Here is a 22,665-nt window from a genome sequence, read left to right as displayed (position 1 = left end):
TAATGAGTCGCAGACACTACATTGAAAATAATGAAAGATGAGATTTTCTTTTATCATAAGCTTTCATGTAGTAAGGTTTTGGTTTTCATGTTTTAAGGTTTTGCTTTTCCAGTGTTAATTATCAAGGACATTTCAGGTCTGTTTTTATAGTAAACAATTATTGGAACAGATTTTATTATAGAAAGGTTTAGGGAAATATTAAATATGATTCCTGCAAGAGTTATTGTTTTAGAAATATCTCAGTTTTTATATAAAAAGTCAACCAGGAGAATTTGAATGGTATTTGCTTACTTTGACTTTTGAATTCAGTTTCCTTTTGGAGACCTAAACAGCTGACAAAATTCATAAAACTTGTTTCTTTGCCCTTCATTATCGTGAACCACAGTAGATGTTGTTTGGTGTACAACAGAATCTTCCAATTGCAGTACAGCTGGAATAACTCCCACCTACCCTTCCCGCGCTCTACATTTTTATGATCTGAGAAGCTTTGGTTTTATGGTTGGTTGCAGAGTATATCTTATAGATGCTTAAAAATGAAGCTGTAACCAAAAAGAAAAGAAAAGAAATCTTTAAAAAGGAAAGACAAACCGGACAAAGAAATTAGTTCTGCCTTTGCTCATCTTTTCAATGCTGGACCAAAGCTCAAAAGTAATATGCACATTGTACAGAGAAATGGCTAAATATTGCTGACAATCTTGAAATATTTAACTGTTTGACAAAATGGATTAAATGAAGTATATCATAAAGATTACCTCATGACTGTCCTGGGATGTTGAGAGCAATGTCATAATACACTGAATTTCAAGAGGAGGAAAGACAACAGCGTTGTGAATTTGTGTATATGTACGTAAGTAGTTTTCACCAATTCTCAAGAGAGAGTGATTCTACTGGTGATATTTCAGTTACATGCTGTGGTCTCCAGGGTCACATGTATAGAACATTTTAGACATTGTTGTAACATGTTTTTTGTTTGTTTGCTTGTTTGTTTGTCCTCTCCTTTTGCTGTGTGAGGTACATTGATAAGTTGTATTGCCTGAAACTGCCCTATATAATAGGGAACAAAGAGAGCTTTGCGACCGGACTCAATTGTAGTGAAATAAAAAGATTTCCTTAAATAAGTTACACAGTTACAGCTAACACACACACACACACACACACACACACACACACACACACACACACACACACACACACACACACAAACCCAATCAAAAAACCTACGGATTTACGGAAGGCAAGTCTAAAAGTTAACATCGTTGTAACTCTCCACACCTCGAAACCAAAGCTGATAAACCTGCTAAGGTTGCTTTAAATTTTATAGACTGAAAACTGTACGTAATATATAGAGCAATATATGTTTGGTCAGTTAAGCTGCACTTTGTGTATTCCTTAACAGCTTCGATTCTGTTACATTTATTTGTACCATAATAATTAATAATAAACAATTGTTTGACATGACATCTGCTTTTTGACGTTCTTGCTAAAGAGTGTCGCGGTCTACCAGAGGAATCCAATGTAGTACTGTCCGATAAAACTAATGGAGCTGGACTACATTGCATCGTTAGGATTACTATTCTAACACCTGCACATTACTGCAGAGCTAAACTCAGTAAGAATGTTATAAAATAATTACTGAGAAGCATGGTACATAAAGTGCTCATAGATAAGGCCATCATCGCTTCCTCCTTCGCATATTATTCGGCTGGGGAAAAAAAACGATTGCGCTCTCGTCTCGCCCTCAGTGTCCTCGTCTGTGAAACTGATAGGTGTGTGACTAAAAAATGTTTTAACTTAGTCAGACCCGCCCGGGAGTCATAAAACCCGGCACTGTCTTTTCCCTGACCAATAGCAACCTCTTTCTCCTCATCTTTTCAATGCGCCGTTCTTCCATCCTATTGGTATTTGGAAGTGAAACGCACAAAGGCCTTTTCACGCCCCAAACCCACTTTTCAACGCGTAGCTTGCGCCTAAAAGCAAACGGACAGTACGCGCTGCTCCAGGGTTAGGGGCAATTCATTTAGATTCCCATAAGGTCAACAGAAAGGAATCTGCGCCGGAGCTCTTTCACATCAATATTTTATCTGTTCGCCGAAACAGATAACAATAATGAGACAAGTCTGAGAGAGAAAGCGAGCGATAGAAAGAAAAACGTTCTCATCTGAAAGTCTCTAGAAACTAAACTCCGGAATTTGAGGCAGCTTACTTGATCACAAAGCCTTTGAAAGCTGACTGGCTGCCAAACGGAATAGTAGTAAATAAATAAATAATAATCATAAAAAAACACACATACAACATAAATTATTAATATTAGGCTGAGAACTGATGTCAAAGATGTTTGCATCGTCCTTTTTCCCCTGCTCTTCTAGGGTTTTTTTTTAAGTGGTGGGGTAAAAGCTGGACTATTTGATATATTCTGGTTTTGTGTCCTTGTTTTTACATTCATACCACTTCTTGACTTTTAAAGCTGTAATTGTGAAGACGTGCCATTCCTCTTACTACTGTTTATCAGTGCTTAGACAGGTCTGGCCTAGATGGAAAGCCGGGGTTTGGGGTTTTTGCCAACTCGGTTTTCAGTCTTTATTGTCAGTAAGTTGCAATATAGCAGATTCACACTATAGGAATTTAATTAATCTGCACAGAGTAAAAAAAAGTATCTTATAATTAACTACTGATTTGTGTGTGTGTGTGTGTGTGTGTGTGTGTGTGTGTGTGTGTGTGTGTGTGTGTGTGTGTCACATACATACATGTATCCCTCCTGCAGACAGAAACAGTAATGTACATACATGTGCATGCATAGACAGGACATTGAGCTGAATGTCCTAAATTCTGCTTAGCCATTACTAGACGTCAGTTTACCAAACCCTCATATTGTTCTGCTTGATAAAAGCAAACCCTTAGTATGAAGTTTTCCACTTTTCTGATGTGGTTGGGCCAGGTATACAGATGTGTAGAGTAGCCAAAAACTGTACACCAAAGTACTGAAATATTTAAATTATTACTTAAGTCAGAAAATATGTAGTAAATAGAATATTCAAGTAGTGAGTTATTTCATCAGATCTCATTCATTAACACTGGGAAACAAATTTTAAAAAATGTTGTCCCACAAACTAAAATAGGTGGTCTTTAGTTTAGTTATGTTTTACACTAAATTCAAATCTATTTCTACAACATTTAACGTCTAGGACGTTTCTATCAGGCAAGGCTTTTAAGTTGCAGAGCAATGAGCTATATTACTTATTCATAAATAAGCCTGTTGTTACTCTTGAAGTAAGTACAAACATAGTTTAAATTGTATATGCGTATGGTGTATGATTTTCACTTATATTTGGCCCCAGGAATACCCCTCTTCACTGTGTAGCAGTAGTTTCAACACAGAGGGTATCTACTCCCCTAATCACCACTTTTCCATAGTATCCTGGAACCTAAAGATGACAGAGAAATTCTGGAAATATTTGGATACGGCATTCATTAATACATTAGAAACATGTATTGGACAAAATCTTTATTAACCAGTGCAATCAAAATAGAACCGCAAATCACAACCTGATTTAGGCAACACATAGGAACATCAAATATCTATCTATCTATCTATCTATCTATCTATCTATCTATCTATCTATCTATCTATCTATCTATCTATCTATCTATCTATCTATCTATCTATCTATCTATCTATCTATCTATCTATCTATCTATCTATCTATCTTTTTTTGTAATGAAGCATATCAAGCTTAACAGAATAAGAACAGTACAAAAAACCAAAAACCCTGTAATTACAATATAAATAGAAATGACCTCCATGACAACCTTACACAAAAGCCTTTATCCTGTGTCGTGTTCTAATAAAACCCAACTTTAAAACCAAGGAAATTGTCCTGAAAGTGAAGGAAACAGAGAGAGAGGCAGATGGGGTGTGGTTAGGCAGGGCGACATTATGACTTGTCAGCAGCTCAAATGGATTATGTTTCAATATCAGTCAGGACGATGCGAAGGGAAAATGAGAGCGGGAGCATGTTTGTACGCGGGCGCGTGTGCGTGTGCGATGCGGATGGTTTTAAATTGCCCCCCTTTGTTTTTCCATCCGTGGAGAGGTGCCCTCATGCCTTATCTCCCTGCCGCTTGGATGTACGGCGGGCCGATGTTCTCTGAAAATGAACTGTCGCGCCATCGCTCAAACACCGCTGCTGTACCACCTCCTCTGCGCCTACCACGCCACACACACACACACACACACACACACAAAAATACATTCTCATGTGTGTGTGCAAATCCACACCTTCACATAAACACTCTCGCTCTAATTTCACACCTACAAACTCACTCTCTCACTGTCACATTCGCAAACATTCTCAGTTTTCTGTCACAGGCGCGCATGCATAAGTGCAATCATATAGCCACCGTGCCGCCTTTGCTGTTTGCACACACCTTACTGCCTCCAGAGGGGCAATTACCGATGCTCACAGCCTGTCCAAGACAGCTGTGCATACGCTCACATGTGGGGCCCCTCTGGCCCCCCTGTCCATCTCTGCTCCCTGTCATTACAGGGCAAAATAATGCCCCCTTGCCTGGCACTAACGGAGCCATGACTGGGACAACAGGGTCCATAGCCCTCCGCTCCATTTAGCTTTAGGAGCCTTGTGCCGGGGCAGAACGCCGAGATGGACTGCACACGTTTGTCAGGGAGAGACTGCTATGACTCGGGCACAAGGCAACTTCTAAACAATATATGGAATGTTTGTTTGTTAACACAAGTTCATTCTGCAAGACACGAATGCTTTCTCCAGTCCCTGTAACACTGCAAGCAGAACACACTCTCATAGACAAGTATGCAATTATTACAGTGACATTAAATCCATGGTTCTCCTGTATGATGTATAGAAAATGCAGGCCTGACTCTTGAACTTAACTTCTTTCAGAACCTTCCAGAAGCCAAAGTGAATTTCCTGTTGCATTTAGTACCTGGAACACATATTTCATAGGTTAAGCCTGTCTAGATGTTCCAGGATAAGGGTTTTATAGGAACCTTTAGCTAGCAATGTATTTCATTTGTCTCCAAAAAAAAAAAAAGAAGGAAAAAAAGACCACAGAGAGGAATGAACTTGGGGCAGAAGAACGGGTTGTCCATACCGCAGGCCCTGCTCATTAGGAGCTCAGCCTCATCCATCCGTTCCCTTCTGGCTTCCCCTTTTCTCCTTCGTCTCTTGCTCCTCTCTTCCTCTCCAGGCCAGCCCCGGCTCATCCACTCTGAGAAGAGAAAGAAAATGGCTGCCAAGGGAGGGTGAAATCAAAGACAGAAATCGCATGGAGAGGCTGGGTGTCAACAGGCCCATAATGATACCTGATGGCCCCTGGAAAATACTCTTCACTCTCTTTCCCTCCTTCTCTTTCTCTTTCTCCTCCTTTTGCCCCCTCTCACTCTAACCTGCCTGAGTTGCAATGCACTTGAAAAGATAATTAGAGGTAGGCTAAAACAGAGAAGAAGGTGCATCATCGAGAAACGCGCGCACACGCACACCAACCTTAGTGGTGAAGCGCTTTGTTTTATATATACCTTTTTTTTTCAAAACTCTTTTTCTTCTACTTTTTAAGGTGGACAGAAAAGAGAGAGGGGGAGAGAGTTCTTTCTGTGAGTCGCCAAGGTGCTCTCTAGTCCATTGTGCAGTGTGCTGTCAGGTTAAATTAGGGAGTACAGGCTCCGTGAGTGTAAAAAAATCAATACTTGATGGAAGATTGCTCCCCGGAAAATCTGTTTTGATTCCAGGATTAATTCTTGACCAAAGGCTCCGGCGAAATGACATGCCATTAGGGCCGAAAATGAACACATTCGACAGTGGAAATTGGATGGAAATGTGTCAGGTGATTGCCCCGGCTGCTTGTTTTGCTCTCGCGGAGAGGGCGCGAGGGAGAGCGGGAGAGGCGAAGAGAGCGTCACTAGAGCAAACAGTTGGCGGACGAAAGCCTTGGACTGGCCAGCCCCTCCGACTCCATTTTCTGCGCCCAGCCGCCATCCTCCCGAGTATTCTCCGCTCTATTGTTGTCCGGCTTCTGCAAATGCACTCGGCGGTGGCTGAAATGCATTTGTCCGTCGCCCGCATCTCTCCTGTGTGTTCTCTTAAAGCGCGGGATGAAGAATAGCCCGTCTGAAAACAAAGCTGGCACTCCTTTTGTTTGTCTCCGCGGTGCAGTAGAAAGAAAAGGAAAATGCAATATTGATAAGAGGAATAATGTGTTTGTCATCACTAATAACATACCCCCACCACCTGAGTTCAAAAAAGTGTCAAAAAAGTGAATTCCAAACTCCAGGCCTGCCTGTTAGGTTCATAAACCATATTTTTCCAATTCTTTAAATAAAACTTGTTATATCGGACAGGCTGTAAATAACACACACGATCAATCGAATCCATCATATGCAATGTCTCTGGCTATACATAGGCTGTAACGGTACCCATACAAATCAGATCTGAATATAACCTTTTATTATTTAGCCAATTTATATGTTTGGAAGCAAAAGGAAATGTTATTAATTTGTATATTATTAAGGTAGTAAGTGTATTTTTACTTGCAAAATCTAATATGTCCCAAACTGGGCTTTCCTCTTCAACTTTGCTTTTCAATTGACCTAGCAAAGTCACGGCGGTTTGTGGATTAAATATTACTGGCTCCCACTGACAACTCTGTGGACTCGTGGAGAAGTCTGGAGCCCTGCTGCGGAACACCTAAATGGACACGTTCCCCCCAGTCGGAGATAGAGAAGGACGTCCTTCTCGTAATCCCTCTTACCTGTTGGCTGTACTGCCACACGAGGTCGTCCCACTGGGCCCCTTAACAGTAGTAATTCGCGATTATGAGTGGCCGCTGTGATCGCATATCTGGTCAGATATCTATTTCAACGTGCAATCGCGATGCACGAACTGTGACAATTTAGTCCTTTACGCTAAGCGTGTAACAGCCTGTTAGGGGAGTCTAATAAATCATGCAACATGAATATAAATCAGTGAAACATGGTCTCGTTATAGGATGAAAGTGTGTTATATTATCCAAGTTATTTAACATTTATTTGATTTGAGTAGCCACCATTAAAGGTGAATTAATCTCCATATTATTTAGCATATTTAAAACTGACTGCTCCATAATTCCGAGAGGCAAAAGACAAATCAATGTCTTCTAGACAGTTCTGTTAGATGCGTGTGGACCTATACTAGAAAGTGGGTCAAGTAATTGCTTTGTTTATTTTGATCAGACAATCACGCGATTTATCCCTTTAATTTTTCTTGATTTCTTAATTGAAATATATTTGGAAGCCAATTTCGGCCTGCCGATAAAATGAAACCTCACCTGGCCTTTCGATGAGGAGTATCGTAGAAACGTAAAATAGCCAGCACTTACGCGGGATAACACATTTGTTTGAGAAATGGGACGAGCGAATTTCAATGTGATTACAGCGCCATCTACTGTTAAAAAGCTTCTTACACCTTATTTACAAGTGTAATGTATCATTCAAACGAGTTTCATCCAAGCACTTCCAGCTCACCCGTTGTAAGGTACATTGATTCAATTTAGTAAAACAAAATTGAAGTTATTGCTGTAATGATCAGTTTGATTTGTGATTCCGTTTAGGTATTATTTTTCTTATAATGTGATTCTGTTAATCATGGAGGAACCACATGATTTCGGTGAAGACTTTTCGCACAAAAGTCCGACACTACCGGCGCATGACGTGGGTGGCGCTGTATTTTACAGTGGCGAGAGAGCGCGCTTATGGTCACTCACGAAGAAGAAACATCACGGGTTTAGATGACGTCGATCACATTACCATGTGTATAGCGCTGTGCTTCTACGGAGAAGCTTCGGTAAACAGGCTCGGAAAAGGCCGTAGTCGCCGAAGAGCAGCATTTGCAATAGGTGAACTGACACTCATGAGCCAGCTAAACTATAGGTGGTCCGCACGATGTCCTGGGTAAAAGCAGTAATGTCTAGCGACGATGTCTTCGACGAGGATATGGATGACATCAGTCTTCAAAACAAAGAATGGAGCTCCAATATGGAAAAGCGCACCAAGGTAAATTAAACTAACTCGCCATAACCGGCTTCTCCCTTTATCGGGTGCGACGCTCTCGTTCACCGTGGAAGCAAAAAAAAAAATAAAAATATTAGCTAGCTGCATAGCTAAGTTAGCTAATTGGCGTCCAACATTTGCATCTGCTGGTCAGTAAGTTAAGTTTCCTAAATCAAGAAATAAAGCGGAAGTCCCGTCCAGGTTGTAAAATGATGTGTGTGGCTGTCCATACCGGCGCGGATTAGAATCGACGCTGCGATGTGGTTTTCAGGACGGTTTCAGAGATGGAGTTGACGCGGGGAAAGAGGCGTCACTTCAGGTCGGCTTCAACTTGGGCTACAGAGAAGGCGCTATCAAAATTAAAGCCGTCGGTCAGCTCAAAGGAATAATTAGGTAAGCGTTTGCAAGCCCTTCCCTTTATTTTCTCACTCGCTTTTACTGTGATTTACGTATTATTTCGTATTGTACACCAGTAGCCATACGCTGTGCATCACAATCACTGTTTGTGGCTAGCTAACATAGAAGTTGGCTATTCCTGGTATATTATACGAGAGGTAGTTATAGCGTAAACGTAATTGCCTAGAAATTGAATGATGATTAAGCAAAACAGAAAAGCCTACATTTAGTATTTTGGCATTTAGCAGATGCTCATATCCAGAGCGACTTAGAAAAGTGCTTTGATGTCCATACACCTTTAGTCCTGTGCTGAAATGCTGTTGTGTGGGTCAGTCACATGAGTTTTGTGTTCTGCTTGACTTCACTGTGCCCTGTCTTGTGCCTGCCCATACCACACACGTTTCTCATTGTTCCCTAACTCTAGCCGTTTGTGCCTTCCACAGTGCTGTACAGTGCTGGACTCAGTCCAGGGCGTCTGGCAGCGCCGCCCTGTCCTCTGTCACAGAGCTGCTCCGGCGGGTGGAGCGGCACGAAGAGGACCTGCTAGAGGCCATGAGGAGAGTTCAGGAACAGCCTCCCGTCAGCATGTCGGAGGTGGTGGGAGACCTGGAGGAGCTGTTTGTAGGTCGGAGGGACCAGGGTGGAAGCTTTGGCTGCTGCCAGGGAGATCATGCAAGTAGCAACCATTGTGGCAGAGATGAAGAGAGCCGGAGCAGCTTGCAGGCTGAGGATGCAGCGGAAGGCTTGCCCGGAATTCACTCCCAGGGTTCGCTCCTAATGAGAGACAGTCTGGAGCAATTACTCCACAGCTGTACAGTGCTGCTGACTGAAATGGGGCTTCCTGAAGAGCTGACGCATCATGTCCAGCAGCTCATATATGTGTGAACTGATTTTTGGGCTGTCCATGGTGATTAATACTAAATTAATAATAAAGTGCTGAACATCTGGAAGTGTTGAAGGACCAGACATCCAGACATCGACCCACAAGACTGTCCAACCACACCACAGAGTCCTGGACCTGCTCAGTGTGGATCCCCCCCCCCCCCCGCGTTTTTATTTTTCTACTGTTGTGTCCCTGTGTATAGTGCATGTGATTAGTGCCTCGAGACCACTTAACCTCCAAACTGTATTGGAAATATTCCTTTACAAAGGTGGCACCTTCTTTGACTTTTTACCTTTTGTGTTTAGGATTTTTACATATTTACAAATGCAGATCATTAAAATGATTTCCTCAAAATATTTTTTTCTTGTCGTTATTTATGTTCCTCTGTAAACTAGTAAGACTGATGCGTGCAACGTGGCTTTACATTAATACGAGTGAGTGTGTAGTATTGCATCTATACTTGTTTAAAAAATCTTATTAGATGTTATTGCACAACGTTTCAAGAAGTGTTGCACCAAAGAATAATGTATTTACTGCTTACGATGGAACTTTTCAAGGTTCGGGGACCCAGGCCCAAAACTAGATCTACCCTGTTCTTATTTAGACGAGGTACAATTGCGCAAACCAAAAGTTATGCACGGCATTTAAGTTAGCCGAAGCGCAGAGTCGTATTTCGCTAGGCGACCTTAAATCCGCTCCCATACTCAAGGAGCTGTTCACGGAAGCCATAATAAAACCCCAGTCTGTGGCGTTGTAGTCCATGTAAACGCAGATTAATGCAGGGGATTACCGCCCCTTGAGGGAAAGACGCTCATAATGAGAAAAGCGTGAGTGTCTTAAGGAGAAAAGTGAAACTGCAATAACAACCGTAACCTGTTAAACTTCCTGGTAGCGAAAATTGTGGTCTTTCGTCGGGCAAATAATCAATTTAGGTAAGCACCAGCGGCACTAATACTGAGATCTATGCTTTAATTTTTATTACAACACGGCACTGTAATTTTAGATTATTCGGTCAAATTATTTCTGTCGCAGATCTCAGTACGTGCGACGGCAGCCTGTCCCAAGTTGTGCTTCGTCATTTAGTAACAAATTATCGGGATGTGTAAGCGTTCTGTGTCGTAAATGTACTTGCACTGAGTTTATTACTCGTGCTACAAGAGTATGTTGCAAACAATCGTGTCATTCTAGATTCGGCGCCCGTCCGCGCTGCGCACCGAGTGGTACGCTCACGTAAAAACGGGCCGAACCTCTACTCTGGTTTTGGACTCGAAATCAAGTGATCTAGTTCTGGAAAAGTGTTTCAAAATGACATGCTGTTCATAGTGCGAATACCAGAGTGAAACCAAGCCCCAGAGGTGTCGATATAAATGCCGGAACTGCAGTTACATGTGCGTTTGATCTGTAGTTATATTGTATCCTGTTTTGTGTGTGTTAATAATGTTTAAAATAATGTCTGAAGAAAACAAAACTTTAGGAAAGTTGCAAATTATCAATGTGTATATTTTGCTTTGGGCCGTTTATTGTTTTTATTGTGTGAAAATGATTAGCTTTTCTAATTCAAATATATTATCTCTTGCATGTTGACACAGCATTATTGTGGTGGAACAGACCTGTTTGTTACCATTTTTGTGTTCTCTTAATGAAGCCACAGATAAGTCACTTATATTTTGTTATTTGTTAACAGGCTTGAAGTTATGACCTAACGTCCTGAAGCGTCACAGATTCACAAACGTAACTGGACTATAGAGTTACAGGTGTACTTAATATACAGACATTGTGCATATGTACTGTTACGGGGCAGAGACACGCTGTGCTGTATCCAGGGAAATCTTCACCTATAACTGGGGAGAGTAGTGGAGAGGAAGTGTCCATCTCAATGTAACCGGATATCATACAGCCTGGAATTTAACCAGGATTAAATGGATGTGTATTGAAACTGCTTTTCCATTGATCGTGGACTGGGAGAGAGCAACTGCAAAGCGCCAACATGGGGAACTGTTGCTGTCCGCAGTCTAGTTCATGTGACCACACGGTGGATGAGACGCGGGGGTTGCTGAACTCAGACTCCAAGGCCTTAGGCAGTGTGGAGGGGGCCGAGGTACAAGGTGACAGCCTTCCGAAACAGGTGGCAGAGGACAGGTAAGGTAACAGTCTTGCTGAAGTTTCAGATTTCATTGGTTGTATCCCTTGTTGTAGCTTTATGTCGTATGTTTTAATTGCGCCTTAATTATTTGATGCTGCACATTTAATGCAAATCCATGGATGTTAAAGGAGAATTGTTGTTTCTGAATGATCTCATATTAAGCATTCATTCTTCTTCCCTCAGAAGCAAACATGAAGGAGAAGATGCTGGGCCACAGGTGGTCACAGTGCTGCCAGATGCTGTTGCCAAATCTCCAGAAGCACACGCAGAGAGTTCCTATTCCTCTGTAATACAGAGTCTGCACACTGAGAACTCTCGTGCTGAACAAGCTCACCAAAGTGCCTCACTTGCAGGTGTGTACATGACAAACAACACTGGGACCACAGAAGAGACAGGGGAGGTCCCAAACACACCCATGATTTCCACTGAAGTGCCCATAGAGGTATCTACAACTGAAGTGACAGAGGAAACGGAAGCTAAGATGGCCAACGGGCTGGCGAAGATGGATGAACAAGTGATAACTGTGCCAGGAGTCCAAGTTGCACCTCTAGAAGAAACGCGCTCTCAGGAGGCCACTGCAGAAAAGTCGCCTCGGGTGCAGGGGGAGACAGAGCAGGAAGTATCCGAGACCGACAGCGAGAAGACGCAGTCAAAAGAACCTGCTGAGGTTTGGGTTGATGAGGACACTACGCAAACCAAGGAGTCAACTTCAAAGATCTCCATGACAGACAGACACGATGCAGAAGACCTACTGACTTTGAATGACATGGTAAAGAATGCTGCTGGGGTGGAAATGCGGACTATAGAACACAGAAGTGCAAAACCTCAGGTATCTTCATCAGAGCCTGCAAGTGAAATGGATGTTGTAGAGAAAGATGTGAGTGCCCAGGTCATCTCTGCAGAGCATGCAGCAGAGCTTGCAGACCACGCGGAAGACACATGTGAAGAAGACATGTCATCCGAGATGGCTGAAGTGACGGAAGACAGCTTGCCGTCTGATGCTCAGGAACATTCAAAGCAGGTGTCCTCTCCAGATATGGAGTTAAGCATTGAACCCACTCCTCACGACATAGAAAACGGCCAACCAGACAACTTGGGTGATCTGAGAGATGAGAACACCTCTAATGTAGATGCTGCACTTATGCTAGCGGCATTGCAGGAGACAGAGACATCTCCAACAACACGCAAGGAACCTTTATGTATTGGAAGTCATGCACAGCTGCTTCCTGAACCGTCAAGCAACATTAGCAGGTGAGGACATCATACAGATAATTGAATTTGTGGGATGTGAAAAAAACATTTGTAAATCAAGAAAGATTTTTCTTTATAATACAATTAGCAGCACACCGTCCACTTATTTTCCTATTGATTCTACCTCTTACATTTAACTGACACTTTTATCCAAAGCAACTTAAAATTATGTCTGACTACAGTTCAAACAATTGAGGGTTAAGGGCCTTGCTGAGGGGCCCAGCAGTGGTAACTTGGCAGTGGTGGAGCTTGAACAGACAGCCTTCTGAGTACCAGTCGAGTAACTTAACCACTAAGCACTACATACCATACTGCTGCTTGAAAGTTGGGGAAAAAACTCATTAATTGCTTGATAAATTAATTTCACTATCAAATAAAACTTATGTACAGTCAGATAAGTAGCCGTGTTAGAATTGTTACCTACTTTTATTTTTAGATGAGGTTAGGCTTTACATACAGTAAATTAATCTTTATTTTGGCGTCAGTCTTATGCTAATTGTGATTGGCAAGAATCACTTCGCTTCGTTTAGCAGTGTGCAGCTTTCTTAGACTATTAGCCTGTGATGTAGGATAGAGCAGAAGTGCTCTGCAATAGCCAGTTTTATATATAGTACATGAGCAAGCAGCCCTAGATCAGAATGGCATCTGTTTTTATCTCATCTCCTCTTTCTGGTACTAGCATTGCTGAGCAGGTGGATAAGCCTGAGTCCAGAGACACAGCAGCAGACCAAGAGAAGATCACTCTATCTATAGACAAGGAAGAGGAAGTGGCAGAGTCTCAGCTGAACAGCCTGGACTCCTCCGCCCCTGTACAGAAGCCTGAATTCCCAGAAACTCCTAGGTAACTCCCACTGTTCACAGATAACACCACCAGGTGGAACCAAAGACCAGAATACCTTCCAGATATGAAGCGTGGCTAATTATATCACAACTACCAACATGTTTTTACCTTAAGGTTACTGGATGGATTTAAACTGACTCCATGAGCGATCTGTCTGTTGAAATGCAGAAAAACACAATTGTGATGCATAGTTGTGGAACTAAGCACATCACTCTTATGATACCTAGAAACAGCCTTCTTACATCACAAGGGATATGTGAGAGACTTTTATCAGCATGAACTAAATAAGGACTGTCCCTAGGACCATTATTTAATGGGCACATACATATGGCTCTGCACACATATTCAACACATGTTCAACACATGTTTATTGGATCGCAGAGGGGTCATAGTGCTTACTTTCATTCCTAAATTGCCGAAAGCAGCTCAGTTTTACTGGTTGTTACATTTGTGATTAAATGAAGTATATGTATCAGCACGTATGGGCAATGAAATCCTGTCAGAATGTATTTATCATTGAGTGCCCACATTTGATTCCCATTGTTTACAAATAACCTTGAGTCTATAGAAAGTAAAGTGGCAGGGTTACTATGTCGTCATTGCCACGTTATAGTGTGTCTGGGTGCTGTGCTGTAGTCAAAATTCTCATTAGAAGTGAAGAACGTTACGTTGGCATTTACTGCAGTTGTTTTATCATGAAGGCAACCCAGTGTTTTCCAGTATGTGAGGGATAATCGTATTGTATGATAATGAAACATCACCATCAACAATAAAGACAGGCTTAATTATTTCACCTTATACTTACAAATAAATCTTCTGTTTTGACTTTGAAAAAGTAAAAACAAAAAAACAAAAACTCGGCTCCCATCCGGTAGGTTCGGTAGTGGGTAGGGCATGCCTAGCTGGTAGCAGCACCCAAACTTTCCCTTTTACAGTGATGCTGTTGAGGAGGATGACGCTGAGCGGAAAAGTGAGGTTACAGGACCAAGTGAAGCACTCTCACTGGATGAGCACAGTCAGGAAGAGGAGGAGTCGGAGGCCCAACGCAGTGCGAAGGCAAAGCAACTGGCCATTGTTGTCCAGGAAACGATAGAAAAAGAAAATAGCGTAAGCCACAAGGGCCAAAAAGGAGAGATTATTCTCACCAGCAGCCATGCTGTAGAGGTTGCAGTGATGCCTCTGACCGAGAGTGAAAGCTTCGCAGACCAGAAGGAGCAGGATGAGTATGTTTCTGACATTTATATTTTTGTAGAAACTAACTGGGCACACTCTTGCACATGGTGTTTTTTTTAGTAGTTGTACACTCATGCATCTCACTATTGTATTTGTAAAGTGAACTGCACCTCATCTTGCTCTCTGTCACAGAAGTGAAGACCTCTATCAGGGAGCTGAAGAGATTGAAAAAGAGTCACTCAAAGAGAAGCGGTTGAAGGCACTGCTTGAAATCACAAGTGAACCGTTTTTTCTTTACGTGATTCTGCATCTCCTCAGAGTGGCACGAGGGTGGCAGGACACTTCAAAAATGGCTTCTCATCTCTCTCACTAGAACCTTCTGTGGTTCTAGGATCTCTTCAGATTTTTGTAGAATGGTTTTGTAGAATTAGTTTGGCAGTGTCTGGAGATTTGGAAAATGACATAACCTGTGGAGACATATATTGCTCTGTAATTAGTGGATCTTGACTGCTTCTTGTTTACTCAAACAGTCCGACACAACATCCTACCTCCTGCCACTATGATGTTCCATTCACTTAACCACGTACACACATTAAAGTCTCCACTCTCATCGCAGACTGATCCACACCAGCTAGCTCTTGAGTACACTCCTTACATCTAAAATGTCTTAGAAATGAAATGCTTGTGGGGTACATTTATTATTATTGTAGTTTTGTGTGTTGCCAGGACTATTAGAACCATGACATGAGTTATGAGTTGTCTAATGAATGTAAATGAAGATGTGATTCCTTACTGCTGCGAGAGGTGTTGGGGGACTAAAGAGCAGTAAACACCTGTCCTGTGTCCCCCCCCCCCCCCCCCCCAGTCCCTGGCGTGGACGAGTCGTGCAGCCTGGCCGCTGTTATTGACATACTGGCCTACAGCGAGAGTGAGTGGAAGGGCAACACAGCCAAGAGCGCCCTCATCAGGAAGGTGAGGGACACTCACAGGGCCACTTGGAATTTCAGGAAAAAGGGAACAAACCTGTTAAAGGGAGCCGAGCAGTAGCTGAGGAGGCGAGACAGCTAGTCCAACAGTCTGCCTGAGACATGGGCCTTTTGACAGCTCGTAAACTGTCATGCGAGTCTCACTCCCAATTTATTTGCGTGTTCACCAGTACATAATATGATGCGGGAAGAGATGAACGGACATCCAGTTTTATGTGAGCTCCCGTGAGTCTCATTTGGTTCATATAATGCACTGAAACTCAGTCAGACAGCAGCTATTGGATGAGCTGCTGAGCTTCTATCACGTCAGCTGAGCCTACCTGCAGTACAACTGTAATACATACTTATATAGTGAACAGTGTTTATTGTAATACAGTTTGCTTTTGTATAAGCTTCAAATTTGGACTTACACACTTATGAGAATTTTGTTTTATAATGTGTTCAATTTCTTGTACGCATGCCTATAGAGAATCTGGGTTCAGGAATGTTGTTTCCCATTTGACAATGACTGCGAACAAAGTGTGTAGCTGAAAATTAAATAATTTCCAGAAAATACAAAACAGTAGGACTGAGGGCAATGAAAGAGGCTTGTGTGTTTGGCTCACAATAACAGCCATCAGCCATCAGCATCATCTTATAGGACAGGAATTTCAGGCCCGCCTCCTTCAAAGTGCCTCCAGCTGGCATATGCCAGTGACGCATCCCACTGTAGAACAACAGGCTGAAGTCATTGTAGCCTAGAGCTGAACTAAACCGCCACCTAGATTCTCTGCACTGCCCTGCACTGCATCCTGGGGGTTGATTTCGGCTGTGTGAATGTCATCAGGGCTACTCCGAGATGTCCTGCAGTTTTAGTGGCCTGAGGCGTGTGAGGGGGGATAATTACTGCGCTCTGAGAGCCACGCTCTTCCAGGTGCTGGCTACCACCACGCAGACGCCAGCTTGGCTGCTGGAAGACGACTTCACATCGGTGAGAACCCAGAAAATGCACCCGCAGCGTGTTTGCTGTTAAAGCGTCACACTTGAGATAATGAACAGTGGATGAGATGGATCATTGCACTCAGGTTGGCCAGCTTGCCTTGAGGATGTGTAGCCAAGCCCAGGGTGTTAAACCAGAGGAAAACATTTACATTTTTGGTATTTAGCTGACGTTTTTATCCAAAGCGACTTACAATTATGACTGAGTACAACGTGAACATTTGAGGGTTAAGGGCCTTGCTCAGGGGCCCAACAGTGGCAACTTGGCAGTGGTGGAGCTTGAACCAGCCACCTGCCGATTACAAGTCAAGTGCCTTAACCACTGAGTTACCACTGCTCAAGGTAATGTGGACTGTTAGCTTCTGATGTCTAGCAAAAAAATGTAAACAAACACCCCCCAAAAAAAACACAATACAGTAGTCATTAACTGCTCAGTGGATGTGATTTAAAGACAGCCAGACAGCAAAGGCAGAAAGCATTTAATTCTCTTCAGATCTTTACAGCAGTGATGTTTGAAATAGGATACTCTGTTGGACAGTTTAATTAAAGCAATTAGGTAGTTTATACTGACTAAATATAGATTGTGTATGCAGGGAACTAAATTATTAATTTGTTCCTAATTGGTTCATTTCCCTAGTTGCCAGAGAAACTTGAAGCTCAGGAACACCTGATTGGTGGATGGATGTTCCCCTTAGAGTGTAACAAAGTAGGAGAGAAGGAGAATGCTGTGGAAAAACTTAAATGCTACTTGGAGCTCCTACAGAAGAAGGTAAATAATTTATAACTCCTTTCTCTTAGAGCATTCAACCTCATGCAAGAATAAACACATTTGCAAATTGCTCAGTTTCTCATATTTGTAAGACTTTCTTAGACACAAACAAAACTGATCCAGACATATTACACACAGCACATTCCCCAAAGTATATATAAATATTAGGGGTGGGACTTGAAAAAAAATGAATCTAATTAATTAGAAGCTTTGTAATTAATTAATTGAAATTAATCACATTTTAAATCACATTTCAGTATTTAACATGAGAAATATTAATTTAAGTTTGGATGAAGAATGAATCAATGAACATAAGCTTAAACTTCAAAATCTTGTTTATTTTCCCACCAGTATACTACACAGACCAATAGATGAGTGCAGAAAACACAGAGCAAACAGTTTTCAGAACACTGGAAATTCTGACCAAAAATGTACTGATTGACTTCAACTACTCCCATTATAAATAAAATAAAATAGATAAAATATTGTCTACCATCATCTAAAATGGTATTAAAAACATCCTCTGATTGACTTCAGTTCTTCTTATTCTTCCAAATCCTGAGCAAAACTCCCAAAATTAAACAACATAGAGCATGTCAATCTGATCAACATTTAGTTAAGTCAGCAACACAAACCCATTTGCCTTATGATAACATCTACTGCTTCCTCAGCCAGTTACTGAGACAAACTAGCCTTTCGACATTTTCAGAGGTCAATGCTGCCCTCTACTTCTGAACTATGTTACCAGCAAGTGAGAAAAGTCTCTCATAAGGAACAGACGTGGCAGGACTGGCCAGATATTTTCGGGCCAGGGCAGGACATTGTCTTTCTGGACGGCAGTTCGTAACTTGCATCAGCTGACGCAATTTGCAGCGTCTCTTGTAACCCTTTATCTTCGACCGCAGAGAGCAGTCTACAGTCCACAGCAATCCATCTCGCCAGTGAATTTGTCAATTTGTTTTACGTGGACTTTGACATTGTTTCTGAATGTGAACCCCGACATGTGGTCGAGTGTTGACTCGCGACACTGTTTGCTCGTACTAGGAATACTATCACATTTAGCAGCTAAGTTAACATTACTGACCTGCGCGCTAGCCCCAACATGTTTTGCGTTGAGGTGGTAACGAAGGTGGAAGTGCTCCTGTGATAAGCAAACTCCTTCCTGCATAAAGTGCAAATAACATTTTTGTTTGTGCTTCCATCTGGAAGTTTCTTGTATTTAAATTTCCCGTCCACCAGCGTAGCCTCTTCCGTCATCTCCATCATGCTCATCACATTGTGCGTCAATATAATCTGTATGCCTGGAACTCGTGCACTGAGAAACGTTCCACGGTGCAAAAGTGTGATTAAAATGCGTTAAATTTTTTTATTTCGTTATTTTCCCTGTAATTAATTAATCGAAATTAACGCGTTAAAGTCCCACCCTAATAAATATATTACGTAATGTGTAATCATGTTAAAATAATCCTGCTCTGTTCGACAGTAGTATGTGACTTTTTATTCCATGGTAATATAAATTGCAACAATAGTCATTCATCTGATCTGATGACGCAATATAATACAGCACAGGGCCACACTACCACCATTGACTTGATATGACTCGACAATGATAAATTGGCCTTAATTTTTTAATTTAAATGTAAATTTAATTAACAGTTTGTGTTGACATTTACAGTTGCTGGGGAACATTCTCCATTAGGTGATGTAGCACTGTCAAGTGTTCTATCACACACATTTTCTCATCTGTTTTCACCTTGAACCGTTCCCGTTTTAGTGATGCACATGTATTCTCACAGAACAGAGCTGCTTGCGCTGTTTATGTAGGTTCTTAATTTAGGAGTATGAGAAAGTTAACATAAGAACACAAAAATGTTTAGCTTGAATGCAAAGGCTAAAAAAAGGCTGTTACACATTTTAGCTCATTTTAATTTCACTATGTAGAAAATGTATATGATGCCCCAGGCATAATGCTTTGAGAATGTTTTTTGTAATGAGCATGTTTATTGTAGCGTATTTGAATAATTGATTGTAGAAACTGTAGTAAAACTAACGTCATCAATTAACTTTAAACAAGAGTCGACAGGATAAAACCACTAGTTGGACTTCAACACTGGGACTTCACAGATTAGGTGTTAGGCTTAGTCGTCCATAGTCAATTATGAATACAGTCTTGTACCTTTTAATTCTACATGCATTTCTGTGTGCGCGCGTGTATTCCCAGTGGCAGACAGCAGCAGAGACGGAGAGCCCGGAGGAGAAGCAGCTGGCGTGCGAGCGCACTTTTCAGGGCCGAGAGGAAGAGTATGGCCTACTGGAAGCCCTGAAGCTCCTCATGCTGGCCAGGGCAGTTGAGTTCCACAGCCAGATGCATGCGGGACAGGACGTGCCCGTCTTCTGCTGGCTGCTGTTTGCCCGGGACACGTCCGGAAACCCCAGAACGTTCCTCACCAATCACCTAAGCCAGGTTGGCTTCAGTGGAGGACTAGAACAGGTGGATGACTTCTCACACATGCAGTGTTTGTTCATGTGCTGTATATACACGGCTACGTGCATGTTTCCTCTTATCACGTACATAGGTAGTTATGGAATATGCCGTCGTACCGGCTTTGAATTTGGTCGCATGATGTATGCAGCAAAATATTTACCTGAGCTTTCATATTTTAATATGTTTAACAAGGCAAAAATACAAAAGGTAACTGATGGGCTTTATGGTGAGGCTGCAAATATCTTTTCATTACCTAAACAAAATAGTTCCTGAAACATGTAATTTTACCTCCTGCCTGTAGGTGGAGATGTTTCTTCTGGGTTATGCCTTACAGCACACCATTCAAGCCTTCCGCCTGTACATGATGGATACAGAGGAATTTGTGACGCACTACCCTGATGACCACAAGCAGGACTGGCCCTGTGTGTCCATCGTCACAGAGGACGACCGCCATTACAATGTCCCTGTCAGGAAGGCAGTGCAACAGCAGAATAACAATGATATTGCCATGCTCTTGCCTCTCATGAGCTGATTAGCCATAAAAGTGATTTCTGGAAGGTCATTGGAGGAACAGACTTGTATTTTTATTTGTGTGTTTCAGACAGAGTGCCAAATGACTCCTGATTTTCTGCCAGGTTCTGGTTTATCTTTACATGTAACACCCCTGTGCTTAGCTTAGAGCATGCACTGAACTAACAGAAGTACTCAGGGGTTTTTTTGTTTGTTTTTTTGTTTGCAAGCTAAATCTCGTTCACAGATAGAATTCCATTGAATGAGTAGTGCTTAGAGTGCAATGTAGTAATTTTTTCTCTGGGCCTCATTTAGAGACATTGCTTAGGTTTTGTATAAAATGTAAGTTTACAATTAGATCCCAAAGTGTAAATTTGCACTATTTAATACAGCTACTTATGATGAAATGAATGGATAGTAAACCAGCAGAACTTGTGCACATTCTGAATGCAAGCTTACCTTTCATCATAATGCGGGTGATATTGAGTCTGTTAAAGTCCTAATGCTGCAGTGACTTACAGTAGGTAAAGCTGTTCATTACTTAAGGCAGGTAAAAATTTCATCTAGCTAAATGTGATTTAGAGGGGAAAAAAGACCGCACTGCCTTTCGCAAGGGACAGACTACTGTTGTTTAATTGTTGTTTTGCACTTTTAAGCTACACCAGATACTTCCATGATCCCACGAAGAGTCTGCCAGCCTTTCTGTCTAATCTCCCAAAACACCTTGTTGAGCTAAAGGGAATGGAGTTAGAAAAGAGAGCAAAAAAACTGGCTGAAGGTCCTTGAGTACTGAATGGGAAACTTACTGCGATGGTAATTTCATAAGTAGTGAAGATAAAACAGGCCATGTGCAACAACCAAATAACACTGTTATTGGCATTGTTTGTTTGTTGTTTGTTGTTGTTTGTTTGTTGTTATTGGCATTGTTTGTTTTATTCAGAGATCAGATACCAATGAGACTTTGAAAATATTCCAGAATATTGAGAAAAGTACTTTAACTTAAGGATAACTGAGTGTTTTTGAAACACTTTATTAACTGAGCTGCCACAACTAAAATGTGAAAAACCAGCCTTTATAGAAACATCACTCAGGAGATGCTGAAGTGTGTCTCAGGTTTTTCCATGTTGCCCTAGCAGATATCTGGATATTTTGGTGGAAGTACAGAGAAAGCTTCATAAAAGATTACATAACAGAATGGACTCTGAACATTGTCATTCTTAATGTAGTATTAATTATAATTTAATTATAGGTTTTGTTTTTCCTTTTGGTTACTCACATAAAACACACTGCCAAAAATGTAACTTTCTATTTTAATGTTGGTACTAAAGCATAACTAATTTAACAAAAATCATTTAACTGGTGCTCCACGGTGTACCAGAAGGATCATGAATTGCCCCATCATTTAAAACACATAGTTATGACATCAGAGGTTTCCTCAGGTGTCAGGGTCAGGTTTTATGGTTTTCTTTTTTTTTTTTATCTGCTAAATTTTGTTATTAACAGACTGGTTAGATTCTGTATTGTCAAAAAAAAGGAATAAATGTAATATGGGTGTCTTTTTGTGATGTACCGAGTAGCTTGTTTGTAGAAATATAAATCAATATTCTATGAAAAGTGTACTTCACATCAGAAATATTAATATGACAGTCATTAAGAACAGCTCTTTAGCCAAACATTTATTCCACAAACATTAAAATATTTTACAATAATTTAAAAGTCTGTTCTTACTTTTATAAAATGCAATATAACATACAACCACTTAATTACATATACATGGCCTAATTGTAACTTGGAAAGGATTGGTCAAAAAATCTAATTTACACAATGGCTCAATTACGCCAAATGATTGGCCAAGATAAAGTAGTCCAGAGTTTGCGTTTTTTTAAAGCTTTGTAGTGGAACTAGGGTTAACATAGCTAACAAAGGAAGCTAATAGTCACCAATCAGCAACTTCTAAACTACATGCTGAAATCATCACACACACTGCTTAGCTAAAAAAAATTTTTTTGCAGACATCCTGAATTAGTTATTTCTTAGCAAATAGATGTAGTATTACTACACGTGAGCATCTGACTCAGGATTCCAGGAAATCTGCACATTCAATGAAGATTGCACACAAAAAAAGTAGATGGAACAGTAGCAGATTGTACATAAGTATTAGGAAATGTGATCACTACACACCTGGAGAAAGATC

General features: G+C 41.3%; 2 protein-coding genes across 4 annotated transcripts; both read left to right on the top strand.

Moving 5' to 3' along the window:
• Positions 1-7,969: 7,969 nt before the first annotated feature.
• Positions 7,970-9,337, top strand: otulina (OTU deubiquitinase with linear linkage specificity a). The gene is made up of 3 exons (XM_027004372.2): positions 7,970-8,059; positions 8,328-8,449; positions 8,896-9,337. Exons 1-3 carry the CDS (start codon positions 7,970-7,972, stop codon positions 9,335-9,337), a joined length of 654 nt encoding a protein of 217 aa, XP_026860173.2.
• Positions 7,971-22,031, top strand: LOC113573826. 3 transcript variants are annotated; one of them, XM_027004363.2, is made up of 11 exons: positions 7,971-8,059; positions 11,020-11,474; positions 11,662-12,729; positions 13,409-13,570; positions 14,506-14,793; positions 14,936-15,021; positions 15,609-15,715; positions 16,556-16,699; positions 17,345-17,476; positions 19,698-19,967; positions 20,263-22,031. In XM_027004363.2, the coding sequence occupies exons 2-11, from the start codon at positions 11,323-11,325 to the stop codon at positions 20,491-20,493; spliced, it is 2,640 nt and encodes an 879-aa protein (XP_026860164.2). In that variant the 5' UTR covers positions 7,971-8,059; positions 11,020-11,322; the 3' UTR covers positions 20,494-22,031. The 3 variants fall into 3 exon arrangements, with proteins under 3 accessions (XP_026860164.2, XP_026860165.2, XP_026860163.2); XM_027004364.2 differs by lacking the exon at positions 7,971-8,059 and adding an exon at positions 10,047-10,267 and having other exon boundaries at positions 14,939-15,021; XM_027004362.2 differs by lacking the exon at positions 7,971-8,059 and adding an exon at positions 10,047-10,267.
• Positions 22,032-22,665: the final 634 nt, after the last annotated feature.

The sequence above is a fragment of the Electrophorus electricus genome, chromosome 5, assembly GCF_013358815.1.
Source record: "Electrophorus electricus isolate fEleEle1 chromosome 5, fEleEle1.pri, whole genome shotgun sequence".
NCBI lineage: Eukaryota > Metazoa > Chordata > Actinopteri > Gymnotiformes > Gymnotidae > Electrophorus > Electrophorus electricus.
This window is presented reverse-complemented; position numbering and strand designations above follow the sequence as displayed.

Bases quoted from the DNA above. Each gene is read 5' to 3' on its own strand.
- otulina (XM_027004372.2), top strand. From the start codon at position 7,970: ATGTCTAGCGACGATGTCTTCGACGAGGATATGGATGACATCAGTCTT. The intron at 8,060-8,327 runs GTAAATTAAACT...TGTGGTTTTCAG, and splicing joins ATATGGAAAAGCGCACCAAG to GACGGTTTCAGAGATGGAGT. The intron at 8,450-8,895 runs GTAAGCGTTTGC...TGCCTTCCACAG, and splicing joins CAGCTCAAAGGAATAATTAG to TGCTGTACAGTGCTGGACTC.
- LOC113573826 (XM_027004363.2), top strand. From the start codon at position 11,323: ATGGGGAACTGTTGCTGTCCGCAGTCTAGTTCATGTGACCACACGGTG. The intron at 14,794-14,935 runs GTATGTTTCTGA...TCTCTGTCACAG, and splicing joins GACCAGAAGGAGCAGGATGA to AAGTGAAGACCTCTATCAGG. The intron at 16,700-17,344 runs GTGAGAACCCAG...TCATTTCCCTAG, and splicing joins TGGAAGACGACTTCACATCG to TTGCCAGAGAAACTTGAAGC.